The sequence below is a fragment of the Rhinatrema bivittatum genome, chromosome 5, assembly GCF_901001135.1.
Source record: "Rhinatrema bivittatum chromosome 5, aRhiBiv1.1, whole genome shotgun sequence".
In the NCBI taxonomy this organism is placed as follows: Eukaryota; Metazoa; Chordata; class Amphibia; order Gymnophiona; family Rhinatrematidae; genus Rhinatrema; species Rhinatrema bivittatum.
Genome location: NC_042619.1, coordinates 41,384,639 through 41,397,800, shown reverse-complemented (window position 1 = coordinate 41,397,800; position 13,162 = coordinate 41,384,639). Strand labels below are relative to the sequence as shown.

The 13,162-nt window shown below is 43.5% G+C and overlaps 1 protein-coding gene across 2 annotated transcripts in view; it reads right to left on the bottom strand.

The window, feature by feature from the left end:
- EED (embryonic ectoderm development) overlaps positions 1–13,162 on the bottom strand; it is a 170,215-nt gene that overhangs the window by 94,268 nt on the left and 62,785 nt on the right. For both annotated transcript variants that reach the window (XM_029602261.1, XM_029602262.1), the window contains exon 7: positions 10,545–10,636. In XM_029602261.1, the coding sequence (XP_029458121.1) occupies positions 10,545–10,636 (92 nt within the window). The remainder of the gene's footprint in view (positions 1–10,544; positions 10,637–13,162) is intronic.

Sequence of the window (13,162 nt, the reverse complement as noted above, 5' to 3'; positions counted from 1 at the left end):
GTATCTCAGAGACCTGCTGAAAGGAGGATAAATCAGTGGGACACTGATGCCAGAGTACAAATTATATCAACATGACAGGCAGACCAAATTGGTGTTGGGGTGGGAATATATGTTAATGATAGCATAGCGTAACGCACGATAAATGTCCCGCAGGAAACACTGGAATCTTTGTGTGATGGGGAATACAACCATCTGCCTGGTGAGGATGAAGAATCAAACAGTGGAATGCTAACAAAAATTAGACAAAGGCAAATAAAATTGGCAATAATAAATAAATCCTGCTTGTCTTCGGAGAATGACTACTTCAAAGAGCAGCTGGTCATGGAACCAATGAGTAGATGAGCTAATTTAGAACTAGTCCACAGAGGAATGCAGGAACTTGTACAAGGAATGGTGGTAGGGCCACTTAGCAATAGTGACCATAATACAATCAAATTTGACATAATTAATGGCATGAAGACATACAGAGGTCCATATTCAGACAGTTCAGAAAGCAAAGTTAGCAGGATAAACTTATCCAGCTAACTATGGAGGTATATTTAATAGTAAAGCCTCATTATTGAATATAGCATGCTATTTTCAAGCTAGCTAGCTATTACAACAGACTAACTTTAGGACAGATCTTTGACCTGAGCAGAGCTAAATCATCCAGTTAACTCTGAATATCGGAGTTAGCCAGTTAACTTTGACAGCTAATTCAACTCCTCCCGGTTACACCTCCAGAATTCTCCTAACTTATCCAGATAAATTCTAGCCACCTAATTTATTAGCAAGCTAGAATTTAGCCAGATATGTGCCCACATATTCTATTAAAAACATAAGAAATTGCTATACTGGGTCAGACCAAGGGTCCATCAAGCCCAGCATCCTGTTTCCAACAGAGGCCAAACCAGGCCACAAGAACCTGGCAATTACCCAAACACTAAGAAGATCCCATGCTACTGATGCCAGTAATAGAAATGGCTATTCCCTAAGTTAACTTGATTAATAGCCGTTAATGGACTTCTCCTCCAAGAACTCATCCAAACCTTTTTTAAACCCAACTGCACTAACTGCACTAACCACATCCTCTGGCAACAAATTCCAGAGCTTAATTGTGCGTTGAGAGAAAAAGAATTTTCTCTGATTAGTTTTAAATGTGCTACATGCTAACTTCATGGAGTGCCTCCTAGTCCTTCTATTATCCGAAAGAGTAAATAACCGGTTCACATTTACCCTTTCTAGACCTCTCATGATTTGAAAGACCTCTATCATATCCCCCCTCAGCTAAAATCTTTTTGAATATGGACCTCTAAGAAAAACTGCAGCAGAAGCATTTAATTTTAAAAGGAAGACTATAATATGAGGAAATTAGTTAGACAAAAACAAAAGCAGTTAAAGGTTAAAACTTTGCATGAGGTGTGGACATTTTTTAATACCATACTGAAGCTTAGACAAAATGTAATCCATGCATTAAAAAAAAAGGTTGAAGATGACCAAATGACTGTGGTTAACTGGTGAGGTGAAACAAGCAATTAAAGCCAAAAGTGCATCTTCAGAAAATGGAAAGTAGGAAAGAGCATAAGTACTGGCAAGTTATTGCATACCATTAAAAAGATAAGTCAGGAGAGACTTTGAAAATAAGTTTGCCATAGAGAAAAAAATAATTGTTAAGAACTTTTCAAGTACATTTGTAGAAAGAAGCCTGTGAAGGCTACTAGCAGAAAGATGGCGGCATCCACAGCCACCTGCAGCAAAGCCTTAATCTCGCCTCCACCTGCCCCTGATGCTATCCGACCTCCCCCCCCCCCCCCCCAACCCCCCTGGCAGGTAGTGAAGGCAAGCAATGCTTATCTGCTGCTACCTCATACTCTGCTGGCTTTCCTCTGAAGTCAGAGCTTAACAGGTCTCGTAAGACTATGGGGGTCTCACAGGGTTCAAACTTCATAGGGAGATTGGTAGAGGCAGCGGCAGCAGCAAATAAACACAACTTTCCTGTTGGCCATGGTGCGAAAAGAAAAGTTTCTTACTTCTAACAGGCATTCTCCATGGACAGCAGTACAAACAAACACATATATTTGGTCCTCGTTTCTCCTCTAGCTCATAAACATCTGAAGTGTGTTCTGGGCATGCTGGCGAGTTTCTGCACCAGCATCGCTGCACACCCTCTCTCAGTCTATTTTCAAGCTTATCTTCAACTTCCCAGGGAGGAGGGAGGGATATATGGCTGTTTGTTCTGCTGTCTACGGAGAACACCTGTTAAGGTAAGCAACTTTGCTTTCTCAAGCAACACAACACAGCCACACAAGATGGTATTCCCCATCTAAGGCTTGCTATATTGATGAAGAACAAGATTATATTCTGATATTTCAATTTGTTCTTCTACTACTGTATCCTCGAACTGTACTACTGGAGGCGGATAAAGTTTGGATTTTAGCTCTTCCCGTAACTTTTCCAGCACTGGCTTCTTTACATCTATATCTTTATTTGATTATTCTTTAGCATACATTTTTACAAAATCTGACCATACCTTCTGTACAAAGGTGTGACAGTCCAGGTACTGCAGTAAGGGAAGCTTCAGTTCCTTTATGATAGATGTCGATAACATGTGCAGATGTAATAAGAGCAGCATGAGTCTGATGAATTTTTGGTCTCAAGAAGTTTTTTTCCTCGACGACTTTTCAGCACTGTAAGTGTTCTGCACCATTGTTGTGGCACTGGGCTTTGTGTGCACAGATGCAGACAATACCCACACTGATGTGCTGGCGCCATGAGGTTTCTGCACCATGTTGTGTTTCTTTGGCATGATGAATCTGCGCCATATTTTTCTGGTGCTGATGTTGCCACCATTGAGGTCTTCAGTGCCATACTGTCAGAACCTTTTGGGTGCAGTGTCACTTATTTCCAGACACTTCCATGCCGGAGACCTACCTCTGGAAGCCCAGACCATATGTATTCCACACGTTAGAAGTGGAAGGAAGACTAAACTACTACAGGCATGGTTAAAAGAGGAGGTGAGAGAGGAGACAGGCTAGCCTATCTAAAAGAACATCTTTCAAGAAATTGAAAAGGGATCCAAATGAAGAAAGCAGGAAACAGCATAAGCACTGGCAAGTCAGAAGCAAAGCATTGACAAGGAAGGCAAAGAGAATTTGCAAAGAAGCTTCCTGTAGAAGTAAAAACTCATAATAAAAAATTGTTCAGGTACATTTGATGTAAAAGGCCTGCGAGAGTCAGTCTGAGCATTAGATGATCAAGGGGTAAAAGGGGCAATTAGGGATGATAAAGCCACAGCAGAGAAACTAAATGAATTCTTTACTTTGGTATTCACTGAGGAAGATGTAAGAAATACCCATACCAGAAATGATATTCAAAGATAATGATTCAGAGGAACCGAAAAATCTCAGTGAACCTGGAAGATGAACTAGGAAAAACAGACAAACTAAAGAATAGCAATCATCTGGACCAGATGGTTTACATCCCAGAGTGCTGAAAGAACTGAGAAATGAAATTGTGGTCCTGCTATTGGAAATTTGTAAACTATCAATAACATCATGTATGGTACCTGAAGACTGGAGGGTTGCCAATGTAACACCGATTTTTAAAAAGGGATCAAGGGGTGATCCAGAAAACTACACACCACTAAGTGATGTCTGTGCCAGGAAAAATGATAGAAACTATCATAATGAACAAAACTGCTGAACATATAGATAACCATAGTTTAATGGGACAAAGCCAACATGGATTTAGCCAAGGGAAGTGTTGCCTCACAAATTTGCTACTTTTTTTTGAGGGCGTAAACAAACATGTGGATAAAGGCGAGCCAATTGATATAGTGTATCTGAATTTCCAGAAAGCATTTTACCAAGTCCCTCATGAGAGACTTCTTAGGAAATTAAAAAAAGTCATGGGACAGGAGGCAGTGGCCTATTGTGGATTGCCAACTGGTTAAAAGATAGAAAACACAGTAGAGATAAATGGTAAATTTTCGCAATAGAGAAAGGTGAATAGTGGAGTGCCCCAGGGATCTAATCTGGGACCACTGCTTTTTTTTTTTTATCTATATGTTTATTGAATTTTCAGAAGTTATAAAAAAGCATATAACTTGTAGAAATATACAGGTGGTTACAGTAATATAATTGTACAATTATGAACATTTAAGTCAGTATATATGCAATTTTTCACAGCCCTCTTGTAATTTAGCTACTGCAACTGGCAGGCCTGACGCAACCAGGTGTGAAACTGTGCACATGAACAGGGTGGCACACCGGGGGGGGGGGGGGAAGAGAAGCCCTTGCTACCACAGTAGACCCCCATCCCACTGAAGCCTGTCCTGCAGCTTCTCCTCAAGTGCTGACCCCGCAGTAATTCAACACTCACGGTGCTAGCACTTCCTGTATTCTCATCTCGCGATGAGGCCAGCATGCAGGAGAAGGTTCAGAACGGCTGCTCTCCCTGACGAAGATGATTCAGGCTGGTGGCAGCAGCAACAGAGAAAGAATGATGCTTGTGTGTGTGTATGTGAGTGAATGGGAACCTGCCCGGGATGTGTGTGTGTGTGTGTGTGTGTGTGTGTGAGTGAATGGGAACCTGCCCGGGATGTGTGTGTGTGTGTGTGTGAGTGAATGGGAACCTGCCCGGGATGTGTGTGTGTATGTGTGTGTGTGAGTGAATGGGAACCTGCCCGGGATGTGTGTGTGTGTGAATGAATGGGAATCTGCCCGGGATGTGTGTGTGTGTGAGTGAATGGGAACCTGCCCAGGATATATGTGTGTGTGTGTGTGTGTGTGTGTGTGTGTGTGTGTGTGTGTGTGTGTGTGTGTGAGTGAATGGGAACCTGCCCGGGGGGTGTGTGTGAGTGAATGGGAACCTGCCCGGGGTGTGTGTGTGAGTGAATGGGAACCTGCCCGGGATGCGTGTGTGTGTGAATGGGAGCCTGCCCGGGATGCGTGTGTGCGTGTGTGTCTGTGTGAATGGAAGCCTGCCCGGGGTGCGTGTGTGTCTGTGTGAATAGGAGCCTGCCCGGGGTGCATGCCTCTGTGTGTGTGTGTGAGTGAATGGGAGCCTGCCCAGGGTGCATGCCTGTGTGTGTGAGAGTGAATGGGAGCCTGCCCGGGGTGCATGCCTGTGTGTGTATGAGAATGGGAGCCTGTCATCTGTTTTTGGATTATTAGCATGTCTTTACTATTATGTTTATTTATTTATTTATTTATTTTTGGTTTTTATATACCGGTCTTCTTGCATTATATGCAAATCAAATCGGTTTACATTGAACATTTAAACTTGCTTGAAAAAGCATTACATGTAACAAAGAACATCAAAACATGAAAAACCTGTTGGAACAAAAAAATAAAACACAGAGTATGAGTTGTTCATCTTTAACAGGAAAAAGCAAAAATGGATTAAAAAATTCAAAAAATTTATATAAATAACAAATGGAAGTAATGAGAGAAAATAGAGCATGGGAGCACTAAGTGAAATAATGAAAGAGGAAGATGAGAGGGAGAACTGAGTGAAAAAAATTATGAGAGAGGAGGAGGAGGAGATGAGAGGGAGGGGGAAAAAAGAACAGAGTGAACAGATAGGTGGTTAAAAAGGAAGGAATTAGAGGGAGGAAAAAGAAAAAAAAAAACAAACAAATCGAATTTGCCATAGTAAATCTACAGTAAGAAGTCATGGAAATGCTAGATTAAATAGATATGTTTATGTATTTATGGGAGCCTGCCTGGGGTGCATGTGTGTATGTATGCGCACGTGCATAAATGGGAGCCTGCCCAGGGCGCATGCCTGTGTGTGTGCGTGTGTGAATGGGAGCCTGCCCAGGGCGCATGCCTGTGTGTGTGCGTGTGTGAATGGGAGCCTGCCCAGGGCGCATGCATCTGTGTGTGTGTGCGTTTGTGAATGGGAGCCTGTCCGGGGAGCATCCGTGTGTGTGCGTTTGTGTGAATGGGAGCCTGCCCGGGGTGCATGCGCGTGTGTGTGTGTGTGTGTGTGTGTGTGTGTGTGTGTGTGTGTGTGTGTGTGTGTGTGTGTGTGTGTGTGTGTGAGAGAGAACTGGGAGCCTGTCATCTGTTTTTGGATTATTAGCATGTCTTTGTTATTATGATTATGTATTTATTTTATTTCTTCAGTTTACTGTTTGATGTTTGAGGAATGGTGATGGTTTTGGTTTTTATTGTTCCACTGCATACAAAATCTGGCTTCTTGTGGTTTCCAGTTCAGATTTTGTCACGTTTATATTTCTTTACGGTTGCTCTGTTCTGTATTTAATGAGGGTCTATTTATGTTCTGCATGTGTGACCGAGGTGAGGTATTCTCCTAATAGGAAGTGTATTGGTGTTTTGGGGCTTTTGGAGGGTCAAGCTCACACATAACACGTTACAATAGGCCTAATACCATATGGGTTCCAAGTGTGTTTTTACAGGATTTCTAGTTAGCATCACAGCAGTGTATGTAAATAAAATGTAAGTGATTTGTACCTGAGATTTGGTATTTTGATATTTTTCATGTAAAATGTTATTATAAATGTATAACTCTTAACTATGTGTGTGGAGTGAGCTGAGGGGGACGGTTGGGGGGCATTGTGCAAGGCTATAAGGTTCGCCTAGGGCACCTAGTACCCGGGGGGAAGGGGTGGATAGTATCAGTTTTCAAAGTCTGTATCACTGAAGGGAGATGGGATTTTTTTTTTGTGGGCCCAGGACAGACAATGAATGAACAAGGGGGGGGAGGGGAGCACAGTAATTGTTCACATAGGTCAACAAGAAAAGCTAGCACTGGCCCTGGCACCTAGTAGTATATTTTATATAAGTGAGCTGGACTGACAATCATTCTGCCTATTTGTACACTCAAGGTTCTAGACATTGGTCACTGAGTCAACAGCATGTTAAATGTTCATTTAAAAGGACGTAGTATGAAAAACATAGTATCAGCCAAAAGCATTAAGAATTGTAACCGTAGAGTTCAAGAATGTGTTTGATTAGAGGGTCTTTGAATGTTCCATTGTTTCCTTTTTATCTGTTCACCATACATGAGTGTAGGAAACTCTAGAAATATCTACAGATCTGCTTATCGATTAAGCAAAGGACCAAAAATACAGAGCTGCCCAAGTTTTTGTTTAAAAGCAGCTTTTACATAGCACTGCAGAGAGCAATGATGCCTGCCCACTGTCTTAATCACTAATGCAAATATTAGACTGGGGACCACTAAGCAGGAGAAGAACAATACCCTCTTCCCCTTGTCCTCCTGTTTATATGACAGGTAACAACAACACAGCTACTGTAACAGCAGGCCAGCATTCTCTACTCCTGGGGGAATTCTGCGCACAATTTAAAATTCTGCACACAAAAACTGAAAATTCCGCAAAATTCTGCAAACTTTATATTGGTCAAAATAACACAATTTACATAACAGTCTTTAAGTAATTACATTTTAAATTAATACAGAAAAAAGTTATTAAAGTTGCAGAATTTTAAATATTTTGAGCAGAATTTCCCTAGAAATTCACTGTAAGAGTGTCCCTTCCACATACACACACCCTCATACAGGCTCCCTCACTCTCTCGCACACACACCTCATACAAGGCCCTCTCTCTTGCATACACACCCACACAAGCTCCCTTTCTCTTTCACACATACATCTTCATACAGGCTACCTATGTCTCTCTCTCATGCACCCCTTCACACAGGCTCTGTCTCACACATACACAATCCCTTCACACAGGCTAGCACCCTCACATACACACGATCCCCTTTTCATACACACGAGCTCCCAATCTCTCACACACATAAACACTGCTTCACAATCACCTCATATAGGCTCTCTCTCTCTCTGAAACACACACTCAAGCATCCCCCCACTCCCCCTCTTACCAACCAAGCTGTCTCTCACCCTTCCCCACACCACCTCTCCTCATATAGGCTCCCTCTCTGAAACCCACACTCAAGCATCCCCCCACTCCCCCTCTTACCAACCAAGCTGTCCTCTCACCCTCCCCCACACTCCCTCTCCTCTCTCACCGGCATCCCCCTCCCCTCATATAGGCTCCCTCTCTCTGAAACCCATACTCAAGTATCCCCCACCCACCCTCTCTTACCTCCCATGCTCTCTCACATCCTCCTGCTCTCTCTCACCCTCCCCACTCCCCTTACCAACCATGCTCTCGGTCACCCTCCCCTCTCTCACAGACACATTCTCTCACCGGCATCCCCCCCCCCCAATGCTCTCTCACACCCTCCTGCTCTCTCACCCTCCCCGACACACATTCTCTCTCACCGGCATGCACCGGGGCACGCTCCGTTCATGGCGAAGATGAAGGCCCGGCGTGCCGTTCGCAGCGAAAAGGGAAGGCCCCCGTGTGCCGCGGGACGTGCTCCGTTCGCTGCGAAGATGAAGGCCCGGCACGTCGGGCCTTCATCTTCACCGCAAATGGAGCGTGTGCCACAGGACACGCTCCATTCGTGGCATGCCGGGGTCTCCTCTGCTATTTTCTGTGCAGAATTTGGCAATTTGGCAATTCTGCACAGGGGGGAATTCTGTGCAAATTCTGCATTCTGCAGTAGCGCAGAATTCCCCCAGGAGTAATTCTCATAATATCACCTGCCAAACAGGATGATTTATCTGCCCTGGCTATATGATCTTGAGTTTTTCTATTATACTAATTCAATTAATACAATCATGGCTCCAAAATTGTAAGTCAGAGCACAGTACTAAAAAGGTCAAATGCAGGGAGTCCATTTAAATTCAAACTACTCAACCTAAATGCAACTAATACTGGAGTAAATCTATATATTTCTGTAATTTGGAGTGCCTAGTCTCATATCCCTGACAGACTACCTCATCATGGGCCTGGATAAAGGCCAATCCTTCCTACTGATTCTCCTTGACCTCTCGGCAGCATTTGACACCGTTAACCATTCCATCCTCCTAAACCAGCAGTTGGAATTCGGAATAACAGGAACGGCATTTGCATGGTTCAAAACATTCCTAAGTAACAGAGGCTACAAGGTTAGAATTCACAATAAAGAATCCTCCCGTTACAATTCCGCCCTAGGAGTTCCCCAGGGTTCTTTAACATTTACCTTCTTCCACTGTGCCAGCTGTTAACCAAACTGAACCTAAAACACTTCCTATATGCTGACGATGTCCAGATCCTGATCCCACTTAAAGAAACCATCACTAAAAACACTTGAATATTGGGAAAATTGCCTTTGAGAAATCAACTACCTCCTTGCTAGCCTAAACCTGATACTAAACTCATCCAAGAGTGAACTCCTTATCTCTCCGGAAAACAGCAATATCACGTCGAATCTACCAGTCAACCTACTCATCACCCAAGCAAGAGATTTAGGAGTTATAATCGACAATCGTCTGAATTTAAAATCATTCATCAACCGCACAACTAAAGAATAAAACCTCTCCTTCACTTTCAAGACTTCCGAACTGTTCTTCAAGCAATAATCTTCTCCAAGATAGACTATTGCAATTCTATTTTACTAGGTCTCCCTTCATCCTCCCTTCAGATGATCCAGAACGCTGCTGCCAGAATACTGACAAACACGAGGAGAAGAGACCACATCACTCCCATCCTCAAAAACTTACACTGGCTGCCAATACACTTCAGAATTATTCATAAGTCCATCACCATGATCTATAAAGCCATCCATCACCACGCTCCTCTTAACCTACAAATCCCGCTCAGACAACATTCCGCTTCCAGACCCATTATAGAAGCATACAGAGGATCACTTCATGTACCACATACCAAAACCACACAACATCTAACATTCAGAGACCGGGCCTTCTCTACAGCAGGACCACCGATATGGAATTCCATTCCACCGGATCTGCGACAGGAGCTCTGCCTCCCAACTTTCAGAAAAAGGCTTAAGACTTGATTATTTAAACAAGCCTTTCCAGACCCTGCCTAAATCTCAATTCAACATTAACTGCAGTCAGACACTTCAGAATTTTGTAAATACTGTAAATAATTATGCTTCGTTCTGTTAATTCTCTCTAGCTTCTCCCTCTTCTCCCAGTTTGAACAGCCTTGTTTTATTGTAACTTCATGGTTTCTTTGCACTCGTTCAATGTTCTTGTTTCATCTACACCCCTTGTTAATTGTAAACCAGCATGATGTGATTCTATCATGAATGCCGGTATATAAAAACCCTAAATAAATAAATTCATTTTTTGTTGACTAATCACACTGTAAAAAAGACTACAGCTTAGTATTCATATTGGTCCTGAGAAAATTTGATTGTTTTTGCAGGTTATGATAAATTTTATTGAACCAGCTTAAGACTAACACAAAGGCCATGACATATTGGCTCTCAAGAAGAAACCCATTTGGTTTTGAAGCCATACATCACCACCACCTTTGAAAATTCTTATGTTGGTCCAGTAAGATGCACAGCCTGCACAGAATCCAGCAACATCATAGGTAAAAGAGAAATGCAACCATAGCTTATGAGAAAGTACACATGCAGTAAGACTAAAAATACCACGTGGGCACTGGTAGCAGCTACAAGAGCCTGAAGAGCACTGTCCCGATGCATTCTACTTACTGCACTTAGAACTTCATCTCTGTGCCCTTCCACGCCTCCAAATATCGCAACCAACGTGTCCGTCTGGATGTTCCACAGTCTCAATGCATGATCTGATGTACAGGAAGGAAAGAAAAAAAAAAAGGGTAGTTTGGGGTATGCCTTTTTCCCCCCTCTTATCTTCAGGCTTTGACTCCTTCATCTCAGAAGGCATGTCAAAGTAGCTCTAAAAGCCCTTGCCAGCAAGAGGGCCACCTTTACTTATGCATATCCTCAGAGCTGCTTGTTGACCGGCAGCCATTTTCCCCTCTGTCTGGGCATAGATACACCACTTCCCAGGCCTAACTAACCCTATTGGATGGGGAATGCAAACCCTGATACTTCAAGCTGCAGCACACAGCACAGTAAATATACTACATCACCATCAACATAACTCAAAAGCTCAGCCTTTCATATGTAAAAACATTCTGAAACAGTAGGAAAAATGTTAAATTTTTCACAAAACAGCACAGTTGATACTATTTGCATGCGTTGCTTTCATGCATTGTAAACACACTTTTTAGTGCTCCTCATAAAGGAACACTAAGGCTCAGAAAGTAGCTTTCAAGGCACGTGGCTCTGCAATAACAGAAGTCAGACTCCTGTCACAACAGATAACCAGGTAGTATATTCTCTTCACCAGCATCCCATAGCAGCTGGCCACTCTTCCTACTCAGGGAAAAAGCAATTCCAGTAAAAGGGAACTGATGCATTTGTGCTAAAGAAGGGACTGTCTAAATGAAAAGAATGCAGGCTGTGTATTAGTAATACATAAGTTATCTAGGGACATGACTCCTTAAATAACTCCTTCCTCCCCAAAACCCTCCCTAATAAGAGATCAAAAAATGACCTTTACTCCTGCTGCTGTATTTTAAAACTATGGGACAGATTTTTAGAGAGCGACTCAGGGGCAAAGTTAACAAGTCCGGATATTCAGCCACAGCTAACCGGCTAAACATCCAGTTAAATCTAACCACACAAAACTAGTATGGTTAGATTTACAGCAGCTATTTGTGCAGCTACACTTAGCTAGCTAGCTAGCTAGCTAGCTAAATTAAAAAACCCCCATCCAGGACATGCCCTGACCAGGCTCCTTTTATGTCCAGCTAAATCTGCGCACACAACAGTTTTGTGCAGATTGATTTTAGCCATACAGGTGTGGCGTGGGAAGTTTTACTCCATTACATTTAGGTGGTTAAAAGCCGTTTTAGCCATGCATCAATAAAAATAAGCTACTTGGACACACTGATTATTCATTTAAAGATTTTACAGCAAAATCATTACTTTATAAAAGTTTATAAGCTGCTCCCTTACAAGTTCCCTGAATTCTTGGGACCATCCATATTTGGAAGAGTGTCACATTATATCCCATTCCATTTGTGGAGTGTGACAATCTAGCCAAAAGACTAATCAGATGCCGTGTGCTTCAGAAGTAACATTAGTTAATACATACTACGTATTACTACATCATGTGTGTACCTTTGAAAACAGTTTTCTCACAGGTCATGCAGTATGGTAGTCCTCACATATGGGTGACATCACAGGATGGAGCCCAATCACAGAATACTTTTGTCAAAGTTTCTAGAACTTTGACTGGCACGTACTGGGCATGCCCAGGATGGCACTAACCCTGCAACCAGCAGGGGTCCCCCTTCAGTCTTCTTTTTTCCGCGCAGCAGTAGCCACGCAGCTTAAGGAGCTCCACAGAGATTCCTGACAGGAATTTTCCTCACGGAATTACTATACAACTTTCTACCCCACAGGGGTCCCCCACTTTCATTTTTACGTCCGCGGTGGTCCGGTACGTTTTTTACCCGATTCTGGTCAATTCCCGTCGAGTTTGGCTTTCACGGCCTACTGGCCGTCGACTGCACTGCGGCTAAATTTTTTCACAGGCCATGGCGTCGGGGTTCTGTCGATGCCCGGACTGCACCTGCACAATGTCCATTACTGACCCTCACCAGGTATGTGTAATGTCTCTGGGTAGCGAATATGATGTCCTTACTTGCACCAAATGTGCCCTTATGACACCTAAAGGTCGCAAGGCTAGAATGGAGAAAATGGAACTTCTCTTTCGGTCAAAAACCCCAACGCCGTCCATAGCATCGACGTCGTCTAAACCGACACCGTCTACGTCGCACCATCATCGCGCACCGGCTGGTGTCAGACAAGCATCGACGACTCCACGGCCAGACACCCTCTGTTCACCCTCATGAAAAGGACAGAGGTGACCGTCGAGAAAAGCATCAGCATCAACATCGTAGGTCTCAGACCGTCGACGCAGGCAAGGCCGCGACGTCGTCATTGCCTGAACCGCAATTGAAGAAAGCCCATCCAGAAAAGGCATCGTCCCTATCTGGTTCAGGGTCACCGAGGCAACCTTCACTGGGACCGATGATAGGAGCCGCAATTCCACCTCCAACGGTGGTCCCTCCGGCTACGCCTCCGCTGGCATCGGGGCTCGGTGCTCCAGGTTTCCGGGAGGAACTGGATCAAATGATTCAGGATGCCATCAGCAGAGCGATGCAAGGCTTCAAGGTTCCATCGACGCCGATACTGGTACAGATGCCTGAACCGGTAGCCGATCCCATTCCAGTAGC